The 26,324-nt window shown below is 40.4% G+C and overlaps 1 protein-coding gene across 7 annotated transcripts in view; it reads left to right on the forward strand.

Annotated features, from left to right (window-relative positions):
* Nucleotides 1-26,324, forward strand: part of ATP9B (ATPase phospholipid transporting 9B (putative)) — a 668,517-nt gene that overhangs the window by 598,353 nt on the left and 43,840 nt on the right. For all 7 annotated transcript variants that reach the window (XM_033934419.1, XM_033934424.1, XM_033934423.1 and 4 more), the window contains 3 exons: nucleotides 2,908-3,052; nucleotides 12,673-12,737; nucleotides 20,803-20,958. In XM_033934419.1, coding sequence (XP_033790310.1) covers nucleotides 2,908-3,052; nucleotides 12,673-12,737; nucleotides 20,803-20,958 — 366 coding nt within the window. The remainder of the gene's footprint in view (nucleotides 1-2,907; nucleotides 3,053-12,672; nucleotides 12,738-20,802; nucleotides 20,959-26,324) is intronic.

Genomic DNA, 26,324 nt, shown 5'->3' on the forward strand with positions numbered 1-26,324 from the left:
CAGATTCTATAAACAGTGCCTAACTCAGTAGGCGCCTAGCAAAGTGATACCTACTGCATGTCAGTCAAAGTAGGCAACAGTTGTAGAATCGCACCCAGTGGCACCTAAATTAGCTTAGGCACTGATAGGCATCATAATATTAGGTGTCAGTAAATTAAGCTAGGATTTTCTTGGCCTAATATGCTGGTGCCTAAGTCAGTCCATGACCTCTATCTTTATCCATGCCTACTTTCCATGTAGGCACCTACTTGCTAATTAATTTTTTTAATCGGTTTTTAATGGCGCTTTCAATTATCGGTGCCAATTAAGCTGTTTAAAAAAATAAAGTTAGGTGCCTAGATCGGTAGATGCCTTTTATAGAATCAGGACCTTAGTGCATAGCATTTTGTTCAGAAGCAAATGTTCAAACAGATCAGAATTACCCTGGGTGACAGAAGCCCTAGTTTATATAACAGTGACACCTAGTGGTCTGATTCAGAGCCTAAAAATTGAAGGCTCCTGAAGAAGTTCTTGTGTGCAGCCCCGACTAAGGACTGCTGCCAGAGTGACGGGACTAAGTAAATTATGAGAGAATATAAAAATGGAGAAAAAATACTGAACAACTGCAAATGAAGTATCCAAAGCTGGAAATACAAGGCAAAATGAAGAAACTGCAGGGCCTCTCCCTTCCTCCCCCCCCCCAAAAAAAAAACCCCAAAAGATTTGTTTCAGCATTGTTCCTAAGGTCTACTGCATGTTGTATTAAGGAGAGGAAATTTTGAACAGAATAACTTTGTAGATGAGTTCATAATGAGAAAGTCCACCACAGTGAATTGCATCCTAATGGGATGGTGTATTTATGTTAACTAATCAGTCGTTGTCCATTATGTTGGATTTATTATATACCTGAGTGAACCAAACAATTCTGTGAAATTTTAATCTTACTTTTTATTTCTGGATATGTCCATTAAACAGGCAATTTAATAGGGCTGTTTTCATATTTTTAATGTACCTGAAAATCTTCTCTAAAGGGGATCTGACATTTGTACTGTAAGTAGTACTAATAGACATTCGAGACAGACTCAGGTTCTTCTCTAAACTATGGTTTTTCCTATTATTAGACACATTTCAGAAATAACACATGAAGGAAAAGTGCCATTGCACAATGTAGGCAATTGTAGGGTTGATATTCAAATACTCTCTGAACAAGAAAGATAACCAAGTACATTTTCTCAGGTAACTTTGCAGCTCTATATATGCTTAAATCTACCCCCTCAGAATTTCAGTGGGTAGATTTAGGCCTGCCATTTAGGCTACCAGATTAACCTAACTGAATGTAGCCACTTTAATGCTCAATATTGCACTTACAAGAACACATCTTAACCTGACCTTCTTTTTACACAGCTAAATTGGTGTGACATATGATTTTAAACATACTAGCTATCTAAAGAAGCAAAAGTTTAAATGAATTGATTTAAATGAGTAAATCTTTTTCATATTGACCTGAATGTAAGAGCTACTGTACTAGGCCAGATTAAAGGTCCATCAACCCCAGTTTCTTGTTTCAAATAGCTTATCTGGGTCACAAGTATCTGGCAAGATCCCAAGAAGTAGCATTTATGCTGTTTACCTCCTATCTACTGAAAATAAAATAGAATACCTTCAAAGTTCATGCATTCAATTATTAAAAACTATATATAGTGTGAATCAAAAATTAAAGGTAATTGTTAAATTATGCAATAACCGGAACAGAACTTGTGAAATACAATATATGTACTCGTACATTAACTATTGGATAGTTTGTCCACATACAGTGTAGCACTCGGCCACAATTTCAGAAACATGGATGTTCCATTGCAAGATTACACCATCGAAGACCAACGTACAGTAGTATACTTTCTTTGGTCAGAGGGAGTGAAACCTGTGGAAAGTCACTGTCGGATATTGACTCAGTATGGACATAGCACCATGAATCAACAAAAGGTTTATGAGTGGGTAAAAAGGTTTAAAGCGGGAAAAACAGGTGTTACCGATGAAGGTCGTTCTTGTAACCCATCAACATTGTGCACACAAGAGCATATTGACAGGGCAGATGCCTTGATTAGAGAACACCGCTGGATAACGGTGTCTCAGTTGGTTGCAGATTTGAATATCGGCTATGAATCTGCATTTGCCATAACGTATGATGACTTGGGATACAGGAAAGTCTGTGCATGATAGGATCCTAAATAGCTTACTAATCTACACAAACAACACTGTGTGAAGGTTGCGACCCAGTTCCTGAGACAGTATGAAGAAGATCCGAGTATTCTGGAGAGAATTGTTACCAGCGATGAGATATAGGTGCATCACTGCGACACGGAGAGCAATAGATGAAGTAAAGAAAGCAGTGCTCACCTGGCTTTAGGAGCAACCGAAAAACTTCTCTGCAGGAAAGCAGAAGCTAATACAACAAATGCATCGTCTTGCATGGGGACTATGTGGAAAAGTAATATATTCAATTGCTCACAGTTTCTTCTATTAAAGCTGTTAAATGTATTTTGCCTTTACTTTTTGATTTACCCTTGTATTGAACAAGAAGGTTTTTTTTAAGTGGGGATGATAAGGATTGAAAGCTAAATGCCTCATTGTATGTATGGTATATTGTGCATGAAATTTGAGCTCAGCTTTTTCTCCTCTGTTTTCAGTAGGAAGGAGGCACTTTTGTAAGAACAAGTGGATTTTTGAAATGTCCTTGAATTACATTTGAGTTAAATTTTGAATAATAACACCAAGATTGTTTAGTTGTTTTTGTTGGGGTTTAATGTAATGCATTAGCATACTGGAGAATGTGGCTTTTAAAACCCGAAGCAAACCAACCAATTTTTAAGTCTCTGTCAAGTAAATTGTATTCTTTTATATTGGGGGGATTTTTCCTTTCTCTCATAGGTTTGCTTGAAATATTATGAACATGAGTTTGTAGAGCTTGCATGTCAGTGCCCCGCTGTGGTTTGCTGTCGATGTTCACCTACTCAGAAAGCTCACATTGTGAAACTGTTGCAGCAGCACACAGGAAAACGCACATGTGCTATTGGTGAGCAGCTTTGGTTCTCAATTAAGCCTTAAAATTGTGATTTCACTAACAAACTTACTATAGAAATATAGCTAGTAGGTGGTAACTGACACATTCTTATCAAATACTATTATTAAGACAACTGATTCTAGGGGGTGTTTAAATTGTTATTTTCAAACTAATTGAGTGCTTTGCAATGGTACTAAAATCTGTTTATATTGGTGTTTTCATATTATGAAATTAAAATTTAGGAATATTTTTAAGTGGATTATATTTTTCACATGCATTTATTATGCGTGCTTGAGAACCCCCAGAATTGAGAAATCTTTTCACTGTGTGCAAAGAATGATGATTTGTATTCTGTTTAGACCTCCCAATGATTTTGAAAACTTGGCTCCTATAAAAATTAGTATATTTTCTTTCAACCTGTCTCATCATTCCCAGCAGTAGCATTCTCTAATGAGGCACTAGTCATCTGCCTGGGGAAGTACCTATATAGTAGTCAATATTTTTATGGACATCACTGCTGGTACAGTGCCTAGAGCAGTGTCCTGCAAACTTTCTGAAGCCTTGGCATATTAAACTCAGTGCTGTGGCTGGAGGGCATCCGGAAATCAAAACCTTGTTGTTCAAAAAAATTTATCAAGAAATCCTAACACATCTCCATGACTATCCTCACTCTTGTAAATTTCACAGCAAAGTCTCAACCATGTAAACAGCACCCTAAATGTCCAGTTACCTTTTTTGTAATCCATCCAGAACTGCAAGGTATTGGCAGAATAGAAGTCACTAATGTAATGTAAATGCGCAGACGTCAATGCAATGATGTAACACGCATGTGTGATGTCATCATGTCGATGTGCATGCATGCGCAGAGCCTAATATTACATCGGTGAGGGAGGTGGTGCTGGAGGAGGAGAGGTGCCTGTGCCAGCTGACTGCCTACAGGACATGCCTCTCATCACTTTTAAACAAACAAAAACAAAGTCACTCACAAGCCCTCTCCATTCATAAACATCACTCTTAAAGCTTGTTCCCTTTCCACCCTGACACTCAGGGCTGGCTCAATCTATGAATCAGGTGAGCGCTGGCTCATGTCACTTGGTGAGAGAAGGCACCAAAATCCCAGTCCAGCATTTCTTCCTTCAGTGTATTCCCCCTTCAGCCACTCCAGCGGAGGAGTGTGTGGCGCAGTGGTTGAAGCTACAGCCTCAGCACCCTGGGGTTGTAGGTTCAAACCCCACGCTGCTCCTTGTGACCCTGGGCAAGTCGCTTAATCCTCCATAGCCCCAGGTACGTTAGATAGATTGTGAGCCCACCGGGACAGATAGGGAAAATACTTGAGTACCTGATTGTAAAACCGCTTAGATAACCTTGATAGGCGGTATATAAAAATCCTAATAAACTTGAAACTTGAAACGATCTGGTATCTCCTTGTCACTCTGAAGCCCCTCTTCCTAGCCTACCTTCCTACTCTAGAGGATGCCTGTTGCAGCAATCTACCCATGCTGATTGTGCCCAGCCCAGAACCTTTTCTACTTCTTCCTAACCCCTGTGATGCAATTTCCTATTTCCAGGAGGATCGGATGTGGCAGAGGGAAGGATTTGTGCTGGGCACAGACAGTACATTTGGTTTGCTACTGCAGCTGGCACAGAGTGTGAAGGTATCTGAGGAGGGGGTTATTTAAGAGAGAAGAGACACTGGATTGCGGGCAGGGGGCGAGGGAGTGGAGAGAGAGATATTGGATCGCAGGCAAGTGTTGGTGGGGGTGCCACTACAAAAGTTGACTCAGGGTGCCATGGTCCCTTGAGCCAGCCCTGCTGACACTCACAGTTTTTTTTTTATCCTTTCTGTAGCCAGGGCCAAGAACTTTACCATCACAAATCAAAGACAGTACCTTTTCGCCCTGAACCTTCTCAGCCAAAGATAAATGCCGCCACCTTTTATTTTCCATTTCCAAAATCAGAACCTCCTCCCTCAAAACTTGTACATAATGATGATGCCAGCATCTGTCTCCTTTCCCATGGCCAAAAGGTTTGCCTCAGCTTTGTTTGGTGAAATTGGGGGAGCTGCATTCAGATACTCAAAAAGCCATGGGTTTCTGACCCTTGGTTTAGTATCTTTGTCTTGCGAACTCTCCACCTGCTAGTTCTAACTGAGACCTGATTCTGCCCCGAAGACTGCTTCAGCAGCCACCCTGTTATGGAGGCTACCTTTTCGCACATACACTTTGCCCAGTTGGTCCTAGAGGTGGTGTTGAGCTGTTACTCTCACCTCCTTATAGACATCAACCCCTTCGTCTGCCTCAATCTCACTGCTCTCCCTCCTTTGAATTTCACTCCATCTGTCTATTCGCTCCTCTACCACTCTTGAGTAGCAGTCATTTACCAACCCCCTGATAAGTCTGTCTCTTCTTTCCTCATTCATTGACTTTGACTCCTGACTCTCCTTATTTCTCAAACCCTCATCTGCTTCCCTCATCCTCGGTGACTTCAGCATTCATGCCGATGACCCCTCTGACTCCTATACTTCCAGGTTTCTCACTCTTAACATCCTCTTACAATTGCCAACTGTACTCCACTACGTACCAGACTGGCCACTGCCTTGACCTTGTCTTCTCCAACTGCTCTACTACCAAATTTTGCAGCTCAGCTCTTCCCCTCTCTGATCATCATCTGTTAACCTTCACAACTCATCACTCTCCCCGACCCAACCAATCACTACCTAAACGTTTAGGAACCTTCAGGCTATTGACTCTGACACCTTCTCCACCACTGTCTCATCTCTCCCTTCAACTACTATGTTACACAAGTCTGTCAATGAAGCTGTCTTCTCCTATAACACTATTCTCTCCTCTGCTCTAGATACTCTCATTCCTCCCATCTCACATCCTGTAAAGTGTGCTAAACCCCAGCCCTGGCTGACTCCCAATATCCGCTACCTGTGCTCCAGTGCTGACTTTATACACTTCAAATTCCTACTGACATCCTTCTAGTCTGCCCTCTCACTTGCCAAACAAGAATATAACACCCATTTAATTAACTTTCTTAGCTCTAACCCTCGCCATCTCTTTGGCACACTCAACACTCTACTAAACGTGCTCCCACCTCCAATCCCCCCTTCACTTCCCCAAAACGATGGCAGAGTTCTGCGACAAAATTCACAAGATTCAACTTGATTTCTCAACCAGGTCACCTCTTTCCCCCTTCCAGCTATCCACTCTACCAGCCTCCCTTCAATCTCTGCCACCTGCCACGTTCTCCTCTTTTTCGGAAAATCACTGAAGAGGACACTGCACAACTTCTGTCCTCTTCCAAACCTGCTTCTCTGATCTGATTCCCACCTACCTACTCAGTGCTATCTCTCCTACTGTCATCCCTCCTGTCACATCATCAACCTGTCACTCTCCATCTGCTGCCTTCGATACTGTTGATCACCACCTACTCCTCAATACGCTGTCCTCGCTGGGATTCCAGGGTTCTGTTCTCTCCCTTTTTTCTTGCTACCTCTCCTATCGCACTTTCAGTGTATGCAATGGTGTATTCCCCTCCACTGTTATCTCACTGTCAATCAGTGTAACTCAAAGCTCTGCCTTGGGCCTTCTCCTTTTCTCCATATATATCCACTCCCTCGGTACACTGATCTCCTCCTATGGCTTTCAATATTATCTTTATGCTGATGACTCCCAGAACTACCTCTTCACACCAGATATTTCTGTAAGAATCCATGCCTGATTCTCAGCCTACCTGTCCAACATTGCTGCCTGGATGTCTCACTGCCACCTAAAACCAAATATGGCTAAAACCAAACTCCTTATCTTTCTGCCTAAACCCACCTCCCCTCTCCCTCCCATTCTCTATTTCTGTGTCCTGTCAGCTTGCAACCTTGGGGGTCATCGTTGACTCCTCTCTCTCCTCCACTCATATCCAACAAACCACTAAAGCATGTTGGTTCTTCTTCTATAATATTACTAAAATCCAACCTCTTCTTTCTGAGCACTCTACCAAAACCCTTATCCACATTCTCATCACCTCTTGCTTAGACTACTGCAACTTGCTTTTCTCAGGTCTTCCACTCAACCATCTCTCTCCCCTTTAATCCATTCAAAATTCTGCTGCATGACTTATATTCTGCCTCAAATCACTTCATTGGCTCCCCATCCATCTCCATATACAGTTCAAACTCCACTTACTGACTTACAAATGCATTCACTCTACAGCCCCCCAATATCTTTTCTCATTTATCCCCCCGTGAACTCCTTTCAACTCCTTTCAATGGGTAATCCCTCTTATCCATACCCTTCTCCTCTACTGCCAACTCCAGACTCTGATAGAAGTATCTTGCTATCTGTATGCCTTAAACAGACTAAACAAAAAAATGTGGAAACCAACAATGTTGAAAAAACCTTCTTTTTATTTCTTCAGAAAAGACTTTAAGACACTATCTACAATTTGTGTTCCACGGACCCAACACAGGCCGTGTTTCAGTGAAACACCTTCCTTAGGGGTCCTAAAAACATAAGCCTGTAGTACTCAATAAATCAAGTTTCAAGTTTATTAGGTATTTATACGTATACTAGTTATCAAAATTATCTAAGTGGGGTTTTTTTTGGGGGGGGGGTTGCAATCAGGTACTCAAGCATTTTCCCTATCTATCCTGGTGGGCTCACAATATATCTAACGTACCTGGGGCTATGGAGGATTAAGTAACTTGCCCAGGGTCACAGGGAGCAGCACAGAGTTTGAACCCACAACCCCAGGTTGCTGAGGCTGTAGCTCCAACCACTTCACCATACACACTCCTATAATAATAAAAAAATAATAAACAAATAGATAAACAGCAAATAAATAATGTCAAAGAAAATGAGACAAAAGAGGAGTAAAGAAGAGCATACATGGAAAAGGAAAAGTAGATGGAAGATGTCAGCCTAGCATTGCTAGCAGTCAGCATTTTCAGTTGGCCTAACCAATGTCAACAAAGGCCTATGGGACATTATATCAATCTGACTCTGGAATGTTGATGCACATAGACCCTAAATGCTCCTGCACAGAATTCACATGTTCTTTCCACAATCTAGCTTCCCAAACTGAAACATCTGCAGCCTCTGAGAGAGTTCTACTAAGATCATGCTGCTGCATGGCTAACTGCACAGGAATAACCTCATGAATCAAAGTTTTTAGAAGCATTTGGAATTCCTTTGTCCTGGCACAATGCAGAGTGACAAATGAATAAAGAATAGCCATACCATGTACAAGCAATAGAGTCAAAAGAAATAAAATGCACCCTCATTGTGGTGTGCAAAACCATGCAGAATATGACAAATACAATACAATTAGAAGGAAAATCTACATAACAATGGTGAAAAATATGATGGAAAAGCCTTGCTAACTTTGTAAATGACATATAGGAAAGATTTTACAGAAAGTAATAATGAAATCTTTAAAACAAAACAGTATACATTAGGCTCAAACACTAGTATTACACATCATAATGTAAACTTTTCAAAAGACAGAAATCTTATAAACATCGTCATATTGTGTACATAAAAATGCAAGTAATCAAATACAGTATACATGAGTCACATTGTAGGCAGAAGCATACATGGCAAAGCAAGTAATCAAATGCAATGTACATGAATCACATGATAAACCGAAAGGAAATAAAAGGAACATATGGATAACCAAGAGATTGTATTATTGTAACAGAAAGGATGGAAAGTTATATCAATTTAAAAACACTGACATTGCCCACATGGGTTGACTAATCAAAGTTGTCTCAAAGATATTTGCTAGAAAGGAGGACCCTTGCTGAATATGTGTGTCTAGTAAAAACATAGATCAACTAAACAAGGAAAATTAAGTAATGTTCAATAAATAAATATCAAATGCAAAATCGTGAGAACAAAACTTGTAATAGGTGCCTTTCCTTTACAGCACTTTATGCACTTTACAATCTATATAGAGCCTGTTTATAATTAATATATAAAAATATTTTTGCATATGTCACCGTGCTAGGACCAATGATGAAAACACCATCCCAGCAAGGGCATGAAGAAAGACAATAAGTAGTGCCTTGGGTGTTTGAAGTCTAGCAAAAAATTCACTTATTATAAGTTTTGTTCTCACGATTTTGCATCTAGTAAAAATATAGCCACATTAAAATAACAGAAATATAGGTGTATTAAAATCATAAAATTAATCTAAACTGTATGGCAAAAGAAGTGTTAAAGCAAATAAAACTGCAAGAGATGGATTGACTGACAAAAAATCTAAAAGAAATAAAACACTAAAAGAAAATACTACAAAAAGTAGACCACTACGTAAATGGTAACTAAAAAAATGCTCCACAGCGGAAATGATAAATAAAACCAGTGAATATATTAGATGCCACTAGGATATTAATATAGATAATGTATGCTCACTCCTGTTGCATCACCAGCCTTACATAGCCATTCATTCACAAGCTTTTTCGGGACATTTGCTCGTTTTTTTGTGACACCCTTGTTCACTGAGGTTTTCCCGCCTTAGCTTTCACATCATTTACTTCTACACTAGCTTCACATTTCAGTCACTTACACAGTATCATACTCGTTCTTCTTCATTTCCCGTATGCATACTCTTATGTCCATATATTCCCATATGACCCCAGAAGAAGGTCTTTTTGACCTAAAACAGACCATGCCGGGTCCACACCACAACATTTTTACTGTGTACTATTGGATTGTTTTATTGTCCTGCACCTTTTATTGTGAAGACTTTTCAATAAACCACTGCATCAAGATCATTCTTTCCACAGTTTTCATCCTTTGTGTTGATTCGTCCTTTGCATCTTGGTTTTAACTTAGACTTAGTCTTAACAGTCACTATCCAAATATCCTGAAGGGAAATTTCTTGACTAGGCTTGAAAGGGACAACCACATCCAGTCCTTCTAAAGAAACAGGCTTAAGTTTCTTGACTACCAATAATGATTCTATCTGCAATCCTAAGATTGCCCAGTCTGTTCCACTCACTAAAGAACTGTTGGTCTGTGGAGGAGTTTGTAGGGGTCATTAGGCATAGAAGGAGGCATCTATGGAAGGCAAAAAAAATGCTTATCTATGGATTGAGCCTTTCTCTTCTTACTCATCTTAAACAGCCCAGCAATATTCAATCTTCTTAGCTTCTTGTCACTTCTCATGGCTCCAAGGGGCCTGGTGTGCCCTTTTGGCCATGTCCTGTAGCCACACACCGCAAACTGCATCTAGATTTAAGCTGTTCCAGATTTAGGTCTTCTAATCTAATCTAATGCTTGACTTTATATACCGAGTGATCATTCAAGGAAAGCTCGACTCGGTTTACAATAGTTAAGTTATCAAATAAAAAGCCAGAAAAGAATAAGACTAAGTTTGGTAAAGTTAATTTTCAAAGTGTTTAGCAAATAAAGTAGTGTTTAAGGATTTGTGAAAAGGTTGAAGTGAGCCGGAACTCCTTAAAAGAAGTGGAAGGTCATTCAATAGTTGAGATAGCTTAAAAATCAGAGAGTGACTGAAAACTTAACTCCATTAATCCCTTTTTTGGAAGGAAGAAATAATTTGAATTGTTGATCACCTCTTGCAAAAGAAAATCTATAACATTCCAGGATAGAGGAAGGAGAGGAGTAAAAATACCATGTAAAATTTTAAAAACAACACAGGCACACTTAAATTGAACTCTAAAACAAACTGGGAGCTAATGAAGACTCTGCAGCAACAGTGTCACGTGATCAAATTTATGTTTCCCAAAAATCAATTTCGCATCAGTATTTTGAATTAATTGCAATCTGTAAATGCAAGTTTTTGTAACATCAAGGTAAATAACATTGCAGTAGTCGAGACGGGATAAAATAATTGACTGAACTAAGGTGGAAAAGTGGCAATGATGAAAGAGATGTCTAACCTTCCTCAACATACGTAGATTAAAAAAACATTTCTTGACCACGGAGTTAATTTGATCTTTAAAAGATAGAGAGAAGTTAAGAAAAACTCCCAATACCTTGGCAGAGAACTCAATCTGTAGAGAGGATCCAGAAACTAAAGCTACAGAAAGAGGAAGACAGTCCAATTTTGGGCCTAACCATAATAATTTGGTTTTTGTTGTATTAAGCTTCATATGGACGAACTGAGCCCAGGCTTGAAGTTTTGAAATACAAAGATTTACTTTAGATGATAGGTCAGTAATATCCGGATCTATCTCTATCAAAATAAAAATATTGTCCGCATAAGTGAATAGAGTTTCACAAGATGACAGCTTGAAAATATTCAAGGTGGTCATATAGAGATTGAATAAAATTGGAGAAAGTGGGGAACCCTGAGGAACCCCACAAGGGGGCTGCCAGAAATTAGAAGTATTACCAAGAAAATTCACTGAATAGGAACGATACTGAAGAAATTTAGAGAACCAATCCAAAACTGCCTGATGAAGACCTATATCTGAAAGCAACTGAAGATAAATCAAACTGGAGTAAAATAGAATATTTATTTTGAAGACAGATTTATTGAATTTTTGAAAGAAGATAAATTAATAGGGTTTCAGTACTAAAATTAAAGCGAAACCCATGTTGAAATTACTGAAGTAAAGAAAATCTCGATAGTCAGTAAGTTGATCAGCTACAAGTAAGTTGATGTCTCTCACACTCAGCTGATACAGAGTCCAAATTCAGCACAGCACTCTCTCCTGCTCACTACGCTCCTCTGGAACAAAAAAGTTCTAATAGCAGGCACTATTTCCTTTTATAAATTCCAGGTTGCTTTCATTAAAAAAAGAAAAAGTGCAGAAAAGGCCTGCTTGTGAGAACTGTATATCCTGTTTGTCCTCAGAGAAAGCAAAGTTGCTAACCTGGAACAGGTGCTTTTCAGGGCAGCAGGATATCAGGCCTCATATATCTCTCCCATCTTCCCTATAGGTTGATATCTCCTAATTGAATTGAGGTGGCAGACTATCATAACATAATATAAAATCACCTTTGTTTACTGAAAAACCTTGCAGTTCTTTGCCATTTAACAGACTAAGAAGACTGAACAATCTCGGTGATTAACAAGTCAATTCTCCTGGAATTTAGCAAATAAACTAGATTTTAACAATTTTTTAAAATGCATATAAGATGAAGAAAGCGATAATATTCTGCGAAACTCTGTATCCCAACTAGCTATTTGGTATGAAGTAATCTTTGTAAAAAATCTCTTATATAAACAATCACGAGTAGAAGGGAAAACAAACAATGCAGTGGCTCGCAATGAGCGATTGGGATTGATGAATGTAAATTAATCAACTAAAACATGGTTCCAAACTTGAAAAACACCCTAGCCTCTACTGACAGCTAATGAAGTTCTTTATAGTAAGTTATAACATGGTCTGTTTTCTTCAAATTAAAAATTAAACGCACGGCAGTATTTTTTACAGTAATCTTTGAAAATTTTTACATAATCTTTGAAAATTTTTACAATGATGTTGTTGCAGGAAATCTCACATATTCACAGTGCACCAATCTAGAAAGCACAGAGATTTGTTTACATATGTCTGGTCTGAAATACATTAGATGTCATCACCCATTTGTGCTAAGAATGATAGTTTGCTGTCCTTAGAGAGCACCTCTCACAGGTATTCAACTTTGGTTTTTCTTCAGGTGATGGAGGAAATGATGTCAGCATGATCCAAGCAGCAGACTGTGGAATTGGAATTGAAGGAAAAGTGAGGATTAATTTGTTGTGACAAGATGGTATTGTGTTTAGCCTCTGCAGACTTTCTTCTTGAAAAAAATACCAAATGTAGAATTTTAGATTATTGCTCCAGGATTTCAGTTTGGCCTCACAATATTCATTAAAGAGAACAGTGGAAAAATATAGATTACACTTCAGCCTCTTCAAGTTTGACAGCAGTAAGATTTTCATTATTTTCCCTGTTTCCATTTTTAATAGTTGTTTTTTTTTTTCATTTTCTTTAGTTACTTTCCCAATTTATGCGTTAATGCTTTTATGTCAGTTTTTCCAAATGTTTGTCATGTATCCTGGCAATGAATAAGATCAGTATAAACCCAATAACAAGTAATTCACTCTAGGGAAATCTAGGGTCAATACTCAGTAATCACATTAGTCTTTATATCAGATAACTAATAACTTGATTGGTTCAGGAAAAGGCATCAGAGTTTAGGAGTTCTACACTCAGTCTATCATTGCCTTGCACTGTCGGCGTAGTTAAAGTCCGAATGGATACTCCGCAATTCAGTCATTGGCCAAAAACCCAATCATATGCATTTTTAATATTTTTTTATGGTACTTTTTAAAATTTTTAAAGTTTCTATAGTATATAATTTATGTTCAAATGTATTTTATTGAGCTCATCCAGAAAGCAAACAAATACACAACAGGATCTACAAACAAGCTCAAAGTTTTGTACAATACCTCACACAGAACTCCCCTCCCCCACCCCCAGGTCATCCTCCCAAAACAAATCCAACATAGGCAATGGGTTAACATAAAGCAACACAAGCATACCAACGGTAACAGAGTGATACAGAAAGACATAGGATCAACAGTTAAGCAATCGGCTAAGAGCCAAGGGGGTCATGGTGGTCCAAAAAGGTTCCCAGGTACGTTGAAAAATGTGCCCTGAGAGGGAGGAAAAGTCTATCACATCTCTGCGTTTCCACATCAGGAGGGTAATCATCCTGCACCGCCAGATAGAGTAGTCAGGCGTGTCCCCTTCAAGCCATTTCAGTAAGATACATTTCAAGGCAATAAGGACTTATGGAAAGCAGCATCCCCCCTGTGACGAGGGTAGTAATGGGGAACAGTTCCAAATAAAACCAAAGGAGAGCATCGAATTGTAATGGTCCAAATACGCTCTACAAAAAGAAAAATAGTATTCCAAAAGGATCGAATATTGGGGCAAGTCCAGAATATATGGCCCAAGTCCGCTCAGGGTCCTGGCATCTAGGACAAGTAGCTGACTTGCGAAACCCAGCAAGATAGGCCCTCTTAGGAGAAATATACAAACGGAAGACTATCTTATAATGTTGCTCCCAAAAAGTGGTGTATTTGCGAAAGGCAGGTAATCTACGGACTGCCTGCAAAAGCACATCTTCAGGTAGCTCTATAGTGAGGTCCCGAGCCCAAGCATTCCGTAATGTAACATGATCAAACAAGGGGGACTCATCCTTCAAATGGCGATGATGAAATTTAAGGGGAACCGGGAGTTGAGAACCAAAGGTAAAAACTGTAAACAACAGCTCCTGACAAGAAGCCTTCAACGAACCAGAAGGCAATGAAGTAATGTAATGGTCAATTTGCATATAGGCAAAGTAATCAGTAAACGGGAGATGAAATTCTTCCCGTATCTGTGCAAAGGATTTAATTCTTCCCTCATCATCGACCAATTGAAACACATAATGAATACCCCTTGATTCCCATTGAGCAAAACTCGATCCATCCACCCCAGGTAGAAAGGAGCTATTAAAGCGGATAGGCAGAAAGGGAGTGATAGAAGCAGAAATAGAATGCTATTTGCAGACCCATTGCCAAACCTTCCGCAAGGGACGGTGTAGCACCCTACTAGAAAGAGACTCAGGCAAAGAAGAAGGAATAGAATGTAGGTAGGCACTAAAATGAATAGTCCGGACACAGGAAAGTTCCAAAGAGATGTTAGTAAAGGTAGACGTACCCCTGAAAAGATCATTAATATGTCGCATTCCACATCCAATGGTCAGATAGCAAAGGTTCAACAAACCCAATCCACCCTTGTACCACGGAGCCACCGCCAGTTTATACAGCAGATGAGGTCACTTCCCAGCCCAAAGAATCTTCTGAACCAAACGGCAGCATGCATCCCGAGAGGTCTGAAAAACATACAACCAACATGGGACAATGAGCATATTATAAAGATGCACCCGCCCCAAAAGTGAAAACGGTAGGGTTCCCCACAGCTGTAATTTATTCTGAAGGGCCAGAAACAACAGTTCCACATTCAAATGATACAATCTAGACAAATCCAAAGGTATAAGTATCCCCAGATATTTCAACGTAGAATCGGCCCAATGAAGGAGAAAGACACCCCTCCAGGACGTACGCAACTCGGGGTGAGAAGGCAAAGCAAATGATTTATCCAGATTAAGAGAAAGACCAGAATAGAAACCAAATTCAGAAATGAGATCCAATGCCATCAGTAAAGAATCTTCAGGCCTAGTAAGAATCAAAAACATGTCATCTGCAAAAGCCAAAGTCTTCAACTCCTCCCCTGCCATATGAAGACCCTATACTTCAGCATAGTTTATAATTTATAACTTAATTAGTATAAAAGTCATTTCTCATGTAATAAATACTCGATAATAGACCATCCCAATGGTTTGAAAAATGCCAACAAAAATTACTTATCTTTTTTTTTTTTTTTTTTATAAATTTTCACATTATTTGACAAGCATATCATCTTGTACAGAAAGTGTAATTAAGATAACATAATATTAAAATTAAAATTACTTTCCATCCAGGAAATAAATCAAATTATAATAAGAAATTATTTCTCTACTTAATCACACACTTAACATAACATTAAAATTACTTATCTTAAATGCTTTTAGAGTTCATTTTCTCATTTTCTGTGCCATATCGAACTACCAGAACCAGTGCTGGAGTCATCCAAACTGCTGGAACCAGGATCGGAGCCTGTGTGGCAAATATTCAGTCTGCACACATTCCTTTGACTTCTTTAGCTCACCCATCAAATGGCAAAGTATATAAACACAAGCCATTTAATATATGTATATCATTGTATGCCCATGTAACTTACAGTACCTTTATGTAGGTAAAATGAAAAGACTCATTAAGACTAGAATCAAAGAACACAGAAATTGTTTAATGAGACAGGTAACATCAGCACCTATCATTGAACATTGGATTAATGCACAGCACACCATTAATAATTCTCACTAGTTCTTACCATCTCTAGATCATTAATAAATATGTTAAAAAGCAGTGGTCTCAGCACAGACCCTGGGGAATCCTACTATTTACCCTTCTCCATTGAGAATATTGATCACTTAACCCTAAGAGGGGAGAGTGTGGTGCAGTGGTTAAAAGCTACAGACTCAGCACCCCGGGGTTGTGGGTTCAAACCCACGCTGCACCTTGTGACCCTGGACAAGTCACTTAATCCCCCCATTGCCCCAGGTACACTAGATAGATTGTGAGCCCACCGGGACAGACAGGGAAAAATGCTTGAGTACCTGAATAAACTTATGTAAACTGTTCTGAACTCTCCTGGGAGAACGGTATAGAAAATTGAATGAATAAATAAATGAATAAATATTCTCTGGTTTCTATCTTTTAACCAGTTCTTAATCCATAATTATTTATTTATTCAATTTTCTATGTCTTTCTTTCAGGGGAGCTTAGAAGGGTTTACATGAATTTATTCAGATACTCAAGCATTTTTCCTTGTCTTTCCCGGCGGACTCACATTCCATCTAATGTACCCAGGGCAATGGGGAGATTAGGTGACTTGCCCAGAGTCACAAGGAGCAGCATGGGTTTGCACCCACAACCTCAGGGTGTTGAGGCTGTAGCTTTAACCATTGCACCACACGTTACCTCGTGTCTCATGCCTTTCCAATAGGTACTTTGTCAAATGTCTTTTAAAAATCCAGATACACAATATTGAACAGCTTACCTTTAGCCACATGTTTATTCACCCCTTTAAAGAAATGTAGATTGGTGAGGCAAAATTTCCTTTGTCTAAATGCATATTGGCTTTGTCTCATTAATCCATGCTTATATACTTAGGACAGCATGATCCCTGCCACCATGGGTCTGTGCCGAATTCCATTTTAGAACACGGAGGCAGGGAACACGCTTTCAGGGAACACGCCGGCGACTCCCCCCTCCCGCCCTCACTCACCGCCAGAGAAACCGCTGCCACTACTGATTCAGAATAGGGGGGGGCACAGGCACCCCTGCCAGCATGTATTTCTCCCCCTCCTCCCTCTCGCCTGCTCGTTTAACTGAAAAGCGCTGCGCCATGCTGCCGCTGTCCTTGCCGTCTTCTCTCCACTGCGGTCCGCCCTCTGACAACTTCCTGTTTGCGCTAGGGCTGGCCGCAGTGGAGAGAAGACACGGAGGCCAGCAACAGTGCGGTGCACCACTTTTCTTTGAGGTAAGTAGATTTCTGTGGGGCATATGGACAGGGGGAGTAGAGAAGGGGTGCTGCTGGACGGGAGGAGGGAAAAGGAAGGGAAAGGGCTACTGCAGGACAGGGGGAACAGGGAATGGGGGGAATGCTGCTGCTGCACAGGGAAGTTGGGGGAATGTTGCTGCTGCACAGGGAAGGGGGGAAATGCTGCTGTGCACAGGGAAGGGTTAGAATGCTATTGCTGCTACACAGGGAAGGGGGGAATGCTGCTGCAGCATAGGGAAGAGGGGAATGCTGTTGCTGCACAGGGAAGGGGGGGAATGCTGCTGCACAGGGAAGTGGGGGGGAGAGGGAAAGGGGGCCAGGGAGCAATCTTGGTTTGCTTTGGGGGGGAGACAGAAGGAGGCCATGGAGAGAGACAGAAAGACAGGCAGCGCACGAGAATGAAAGACATACAGAAAGACAGCGGGCAGGGAGAGAGACAAAAAGAAAGACAGACAGACAGACAAAGGGGGCCAGGGAGAGAGACAGACAGAAAGAAAGACAGATAGCTGGAGGGAGAGACAAAGAAAGGAAGAAAGAGACAGGGGCAAGGAGAGACACAGAAAGAAAGACAGACAGACATATTCTAGCACCCGTTAATGTAAAGGGCTTAAACACTAGTGTGTGTGTATATATATATATGTATATGTATGTGTGTATATATATATATATATATATAAAATAAAATGCTAAGTGCACATGCGCACTCTTACTGCGTGTTTCCCTGATCTGTCAGGCTGTGGCAGGTAAGAGTACGCATGCACGCATCTAAGGACCAGCAGCAGGTAACACGCGGCAGAGGTAATTAGTCCAGTAGAAGACCGCGAAGCAGTGTGTTTACTGTACCTGGGACACTGCTGGAGCTGCGAGGTTTGTCGGCCATCTAGCGGCGGGAGGGTCAGCTGGGAGGGTCAACGGGGGTTTCTGGTATGCCGGGTAGGGTCGGCGCAGGGGGGAGGGAGGTTAAAAACATGCTGCTCAGGGGGATGGGAGACAGGCAGGCAGGCTGGCATCGAGGGGGTGAGGTGGTTTCAATGGAAACATGCTGCTCAGGGAGATGGGAGGCAGGCAGGCTGGCATCGGGGGTGTTTCAATGGAAACATGCTGCTCAGGGGGATGGGAGGTAGGCAGGCTGCCATCGGGGGAAGGGGGGTCAATGGAAACATGCTGCTCAGGGGGATGGGAGGCAGGCAGCCAGGCTGGCATCGGGTGATTGGGGGGTTAAATGGAAACATGCTGCTCAGGGGGATGGAAGGCAGGCAGGCTGCCATCGGGGGAGGAGGTGGGACAAAGTCTGGAAGATAATGATGGGGACATAGGAAGGAGGCGCTGGGGGCACTAAGGACATAGGAAGGAGGCATTAAGGACACAGTATGCTGGCACTGAGGCAATAAGGACACAGTACACTGGCACTGGGGCAATAAGGACACAGTATGCTAGCACTGGGGCAATAAGGACACAGTACAGAGGCACTGGGGACACTAAAAATTAGTCCAATATTCCAGTAACATTCTGGATTTCAAAGACAAATTACTAACAATAGTTCTGCAAGTTCATTTTTCAATTTTATTAGTACTCTGGGATGTACACCATCCAGTCTGGGCAATTTGCTGCTCCTCATTGTGTCAAATTGTTCTTTCTTCCTGTGTTAATTTGTTTCAGTTTCTCTGACTTATCAGCCAGTAATACACCATGGTTCTGAGAATACAAGTGTAAAGGGTTGGGGGGGGAGTTTATTCACTTCCTGGGGCTCAGGGGTGGAGCTTGAGGCAATGCTGGTGGGCTCTGCTTGTACATCACAGCCTAGAGTTGGTTGTATGTGGCCACATGCATGGTCCAGTTGGGGGAAGAATGGATAACTGGTGGGATGGGGCCTGCAGTGTCCACATGTGCATACATGTACTGATGTTGGTGTCCTTGTGCGCAGATGTGGTGACAATGCACGTGTTAGAATACTGCTGGCTCATGCTGGGAGCAATGGGACTGTTTTCAAGTTTCAAGTTTATTAAGTCTTGATGAATCGCCTATATAATTTGCTAGGCGATGTACAATAAAAATAACATGTATTAATAAATGAAACAAGTGCAATGTTAAAAATGACATAAAAACAAATTTGTTGTATAGACAAGAAACATACTTTACAAATTAATCAAAAACCTAAATTCATAATAATGTGAGGGTAAAACATACAAGACATGTGAGGCTAAATAGGGAAATAGTTACAATTTTGATAGAAGAGAGGAAGAAACATAAAAGGGAAAAACAAAAGGTGGGTAAGAGGTGGCTGTTTTTTTTTAAAAAAGAAAAAAACCGAAAATGTGTATGGGATTGTCAATTTTTGGGGGCCTGTGTTGGCCTGATTGGGTCAGGGTCTGTGGGGAAAAGGTACGTAAAGCTTGGGGACTCCTAAAGAGGCTGCAGTGATCAGGTCCGCTGAGCAGTGTGCATGTACACCAGCAGAGCCATGCAGTGGAAGGGGAGTGCTGAAGGTTGAGGGAACACTCTACAGGGGTAACCAGGGAGACCCTGCAAGGTATGAGGCTTTATGTGGATAGGGGAAAAAACCAGAGAAGAAAACAGAGGTGTAGAGGTAGGTTATAGGGATAGAAGTAGAGGTAAGTTATAGGAATAGGAGTAGAGATAGGTTATAGAGCTAGTCAGGGACCACTGCTCAGGCAATGGGCCTGATGGGCTGCCGCGGGAGTGGACCGCTGGGCGAGATGGACCTTTGGTCTGCCTCAGCGGAGGCAACTTCTTATGTTCTTATCTGTTTTTATGGTGTTGCTGGGCATTACAGGGGAGAGGTGTCAAGGAATGAATGTTGAGGCAGGCTGGTAAGCCAGGGTAAACATTCTGGTTACAGGGGTAAAAATTTGGCATCAGCCATTGGTGGGCAGTTGGGATAAGTTTCATTAAAATTTGATATCCTGCCAATCACAGAATTTCTAAGCGGCTTACAATATAATTATAAAAATAGGGTAATGAATAAAAAATAGCATGAATGTGCAGAAAGAAGGCGAGAAATACATTAAAATAGTAAAGATAAAATCACATATTGGGAAACATATAAGATGAGGGAAGGTCTTAAAGCTGAATTTGACTAGCCAAGTTTTACTTTTAACTTTGTAAAAATAACTCTAAAGAACTTAAGAATAGGCAACCGAAAACAAATAAGTTTTAAGATCCTTTTTAAAAAGATTGAGAGGTCTGGAGTCTGAGAAGAATAGGAAGTAAATTCCATAATTCTGGAACTCGAACAGAAAAAATTGAGTTACGCAGGGTGTCTAAAAAAAATTTCTCTCAATGTAGGGACCACCAAACGATTTTGATAAATAGCATAGGTTAATGGTCATTAGGCGGCTTGATGAGTCTCGGCAAACGTTCCATTACATCTTGAATCTTATTTTTGCACCAGGTAGACATATTAAAATATGTAACTAAATGCTGTACGAGTATATCGAAGGTATGGGGAGACTATAACATGCATGGACACTTCGTTACAGTTTATGGACTGGAAAACTTTTTTTATACATATGATAAACATACTTAAGGATGAAATTTAAATGTGATTTTCATGCTCATTTTTTGTTTTTAGGAAGGAAAACAAGCTTCACTAGCAGCTGATTTTTCTATCACTCAGTTCAAACAAATTGGCAGATTGCTGATGGTGCATGGTCGGAACAGCTACAAAAGATCTGCAGCGCTGAGTCAGTTTGTCATTCACAGGGGCCTTATCATTTCCACTATGCAGGTATTCAGCTCTGTTTTCTTGTAGAATATATTCAGAATTGAATTGTGTAATTTACAATGAGCTTCATTTAACCTCTTTCAAAACCATTCCTGCGATGGAGTTAGGAAAACCTAGAAGTATAGAGGAAGTAGAACTCAAAATAGTGGCATAATTTAAGCACAGTTTAAACAGGTACAGAGGATATTACAGTGGTTCCCAACCCTGTCCTGGAAGACCCCCAGGCCAGTAAGGTTTTCAGGATAGCCCTAATGAATATGCATGAGAGAGATCTGCATATAATGGAGGTGCCAGGCATGCAAATCTGCTCCATGCATATTCATTAGGGCTATCCTGTAAAAACTAACTGGCCTGGGGGTCCTCCAGGACAGGGTTGGGAATCACTGGGCTATAACATAAGAATAGCCATATTGGGTCAGAACATTTAGCCCAGTATCACTCCTCCACCAGTGGCCAATCCAGGTCACAATTACCTGGCAGCACTATTCTCTAAGCTGAGCAGGAATCCTTCACCAACAGTCCTTTCAGCAAGGGATGCTGTTTCACTACTGCATTTTCAATAGTGAGGGACAGGCAAACTGCAGGATTCCATGGAATCTGCCTGTATCTAGCTAATGAAAGCATAACATTGAAGCAGCACCCCTATACACACATTGAAGGCTATGCAATTGAAGGAAACAGTGCTTGACATAATTCCAGATAGTAGCAAGATTCCATACTACCAATCCCAGAGCAAGCAGTAGCTTCCCTTATGTCTATCTCAATAGCAGATTATGGACTTTTCCTCCAGGAATTTGATTAAATCCTTTTTAAACCTGGATGTGCTACCTGCAATAAGAGTTCCAGAGCTTTACTATTCATTGAGTGATATCAAAAAATTATAGAGGGGAACATCAGTGTGTTGGAACTAGCTGTGGATAACCTATAGATAACAGAGATATAAGGGCTGTTAAATAATTTATCAATCTCAGTAGGAAAGAAAAGTTATTTTAAAAATTTTGTTTTTTAATATAGTCCCCTGATAGTTCCATACACTTCATACACTTTTCCTGCAATGACTAACCCCTTTGAAAATCAGGATGTCACAGCTTCCTTGATGTCACTATCACTTGAAAACCACTGTCCACAGAGAGATTTCTTCAAAACTTGGAACAGGAAATAATCTGAGGGAGCCAGATCAGGACTGTAGGGTGGATGTTTAATCTGCTGAAACCAATATTCTTGGATGGCAGTCTGCAATTGTCATGACATGTACACCAGCACATTGTCATGAAGAAGCAGCACACTTTCTGTGAATTTTCCTCATCTCTTCTCCTTGGTTGACTCCCGCAAAGCGATCATTGTGCTTGCGTAACTCTCCCCAGTTATGGTTGCCTTGTGTGGCATGAACTCCAGAAGCAAAAGTCCTCCATCATCCCAGAAGACAGTTGCCATGACTTTGCCTGCAGATTTTTCTGTCTTGAACTTTTTTGAGGTGGGGATGACTTGTGCTTCCACTGCATTGACTTCATTTGGGACTCAGGATCTCTGTGATAACCCAAGTTTCATCTCCAGTCACCAAATGATGAAAAAAATTCACTTGTCTTCACAGAGCATCTCTAAGTTCTCCTAACAGCACTGGAGCCTCATAGCCTTCTGACATGGTGTTAGCATTCTTGAAACCCATCTTGCACTAACCTTGGACATACCTGCTGAGATGCCCATTTCTTCAGCTATTCAGGAAACCTTAATTTGTATGTCTGACAAAATTAAATCCTCAACCTTCTTGCACATTTCTGTGAAAGTTGCTTATACAGGCCTTTCGGTGTGAGGGTCATCTTCAATGGACTCTCTACCCCACTTAAACTGTTTGCTCCAAAATTTTACTTTGTAGGATGATGGGGCAGTCTCACCATAAACTGCAGTCATGTGTTCATGGATTTCCTTGGCTTTTTCACTTCTTTTGTGAGAAATTTTATCACTGAATGGTGCTCCAAACCTAGCAGTTTCTTATTTGATTCAAACAAGGACTCTCCTGACATCCTGTCTCTTGCAATGTTAGACTTGCACTGAGCCATAACTGTGCATGAGTAACCTTGAGACATGTCACAACATGAACAGACTTGTTTCAACACACTTGCTACTTTCTTCTTACTCAGGTAGATAAATTAATAGATTACAATCGATTGGTATCTCGGGACAAGTACTTTATTTGATTTTATCTTTTCTATTCAGTAGAACTTGTAATGTGGTTGCATGTAATGTTGAACATGGATCAGTAAAGGGCCAAACAAAGAGAAAACAAGTCAGCTAGTACAGAATGGCATTATGACTGCATCAAGGCCCTATAATGAGGAAACATGTTCAATCAACATAACACTGGCAGTATGATTTTGATACATTCTTAGATATAATAAGGGAAGGTGGCAGTTTCCTAGCAAATGTTTATGTTTATTAAAATTTGATATACCGCCAAATCTTACAATAGTTCTTGCCTAGACTTTCTAGCCAGGAGAAAAGAATAGGATCCAGCAGACTGTCAGGATTAAATGGCTGACAGTTCAGATATATTCTTATCACAGTGGGTGTTGGAGTGAGGGAGTCCATGGGCACAACTACAAGTTTATCTAACTGACAACTGGGGGGTATTGTACAGGGAAATCTAGGCAAACTGATCCTTATCTGATGAGACCTATTAAGTTATGCTTTTATGTGCTCTGGAAGTCTGATGCTAACGTTGTGGAACATTATACTATGGAGCTGCTTCCTTCGCATCTTTACACCTCAAAAATGTTTTGCATACTCTATAGTGTACTATAGCTCTAAATGTAGTAAAATCCCACCCACTCTTCAGTGATGTCTGCATCTTTAATTTTCTCATTTATCTTAAAACTAATCCCGTAATAGATGGGAAGCCAGTGTTCAGTCATAAGGAGAGAGGTGACACCCATCACATTTCTTAGCACCATGAATCAGCTTAACTGCAATGTTTTGAATACATTGCAGACAATTAAGTTGATATTGTGGTAACCATAGAAAACAGAATTACAGTAGTCTAGGCCAGTAGACAGAGAGGGGAAATAAAAAAGGAGCTACTCCAATCTGTCTCAGTATAACAGAGGATTTCCTATCTAGTGAAGAACTATGATTCTTGAATGTTAGACAGTTATTAACCTACCCCAGGAATTTTTGTTGCATCTTTAAACAGAATCTGTACACCATGAACTGCAGAAGAAGGTGTTAAATAAGAGGAATCTGTCAGAACAAATAGTGAAGCAACAGTCTCAGTAACATTCAGTTGTTATCCATTTAATGCAGTACAATAAGCATCTATTCTAAGAAAAGGAATAAATGATCCAGGGAAGATCCTGTTCTGTGTAAGTGAGGTGGGGGATCGAGCTCTGCATAGAACATAAGAATAGCCTTACTGGGTCAGACCAATGGTCCATCAAGCCCAGTAGCCCGTTCTCACAGTGGCCAATCCAGAGTGTGGTTTAATTTTGTAGAAAGCCAGTGGCAATAGTGAGTGTTCTTGGGTGGAGGAGTGTTGCTAAAAAGAGTTAAGAATGAGATAGGGATGAGGGAACTTCTTAGAAGTTCTGAGAGAAAAGGACATTTCTCTGGGTAAGTAAGAATTTTGCTCTCTGCTTTAGTGATTTAAAGACAGGAGAAAGTGTAGGTTTATTGTTAAAGACAGTATGAATATTTTTTTTTAAACCTTTTATTAGTTTCCCCATAGTTTTAAGTTTGAATTTTCTACCTGAGATAGAAACTTAATTGCCATAGCCTACAGCATTGACAGATAGCCTCTAGAAGGCACATTGGGGGCAGCCTTTTAACTCCCCTCAACCACTGATGTTATTAATAAAATGTTGGTGGCACCCAGATCCCTTCCCATGCCCTCCGTGTTTGGCAGCATAACTCCTAGTGGTAGTACTTTGATGCTATTGCTCCAAATCAGGTGAGGCTGTTTTGGAAATGGAAGCCACAGACACAAAAGCAAGTGAGGATTACTTCTTTTACGTACTAAATTTCAAGGACAGCATATACGTGCCAGTGAGTTTTGAGAGGAATAGGAGACCCAACTAGCACCATCATGTTAGTGAAAATGCTTATTGATCCCTAAGCATTTTCACTAATATGGCACGTATATGCTCTCCTTGAAATTTAGAGGTGCAGGTACCATCATGTTTAATAAAAAGAATTAGGGACCATAGGGGTGGTGCTTGGCTGCCACCAATGTTTTAAGTAAAAAGGATCAGGGGGTAGGATATCACCCAAGCCTTTAAAAAAATAGCAGGTCCAATTTAGGGTTTGCTATCTTAGTGTTTCTGCGACTAGGAATGTGGGATATTCTTGCTGCACTACTCAAATATAAATTTCCTACAAAATTCATTGATCATCGCTACTTGAGGGTACCATAGACTAGTGAATCCCACAGAAAAATGAAGCACAAATGTACAATTTTACTACATGTTAGGATTCTTAGGGCTAAAATTACTGCTATATGCTACTTCATTAGTGCATGCTAACACCATTATACCCTAACAGCCTAATTCTGTAACATCGCGTATAAGTACAAACCATGCCCCCCCCTCATGGCTCTAACTTTCTCACGCGACTCCAAATTATTGCACCAATCTCTAGAATATGTACACAGATATGCAAATAACATTTAATTGATGTCAATTATTGCTCATAATTGCAATTATGTTCTGCACAAACATTAGCTAAGCACGCAGATGTGCGTGTACAACCTTAGGCGCTATATACAACATTTGGGAAACATTTGGGAGTAATTTTATAAAAAGATGCTAAAACTTGTGCCCTGAAATTTGGGTGCACTCCCAATTTGCGTGTGCAATATAATTGAATAATCTAATTAGTGCTGATATTGGGATATTAACAAGCAATTTTTGGTGTTAATTGGAATTAATTAAAATTTACATGCATAAATTTTACATGTGTTTCCAAAAAGGTATATAAACATGGGAGGGTCATGGGCAGATCATGGCATTCCTTCAGTTCACACATGCAGTTATAGAATAAGGGGGGGGGGGATACATGCCTAATTTAGGCACAATTTGTACCATATTTCAGTGGTATAAATAGCTGTGTGATTCCCGACACCAAGCGTTATTCTATAAACTGTACTTAACTTTGAGCACCATTTATAGAATAGCTCTAAGTGCTGTTTTTTTAGGTGCCATTTATAGAATCTAGTCCTTAATGTGCATTATTAGTAACCATGTCCTCTTGAATACAGTGGGGCCTGGGATAAAATAATATGCATTAATTGTGCTAGTGGAATAGTAAGTCTGGCTCTGTAAAAGTATAGTAGGGTACATAAAAATGAAATCGGGGGGGAGGGGCCTGATATAGGAGAGCCA

Source organism: Geotrypetes seraphini, chromosome 2, assembly GCF_902459505.1.
Source record: "Geotrypetes seraphini chromosome 2, aGeoSer1.1, whole genome shotgun sequence".
Lineage (NCBI taxonomy): Eukaryota > Metazoa > Chordata > Amphibia > Gymnophiona > Dermophiidae > Geotrypetes > Geotrypetes seraphini.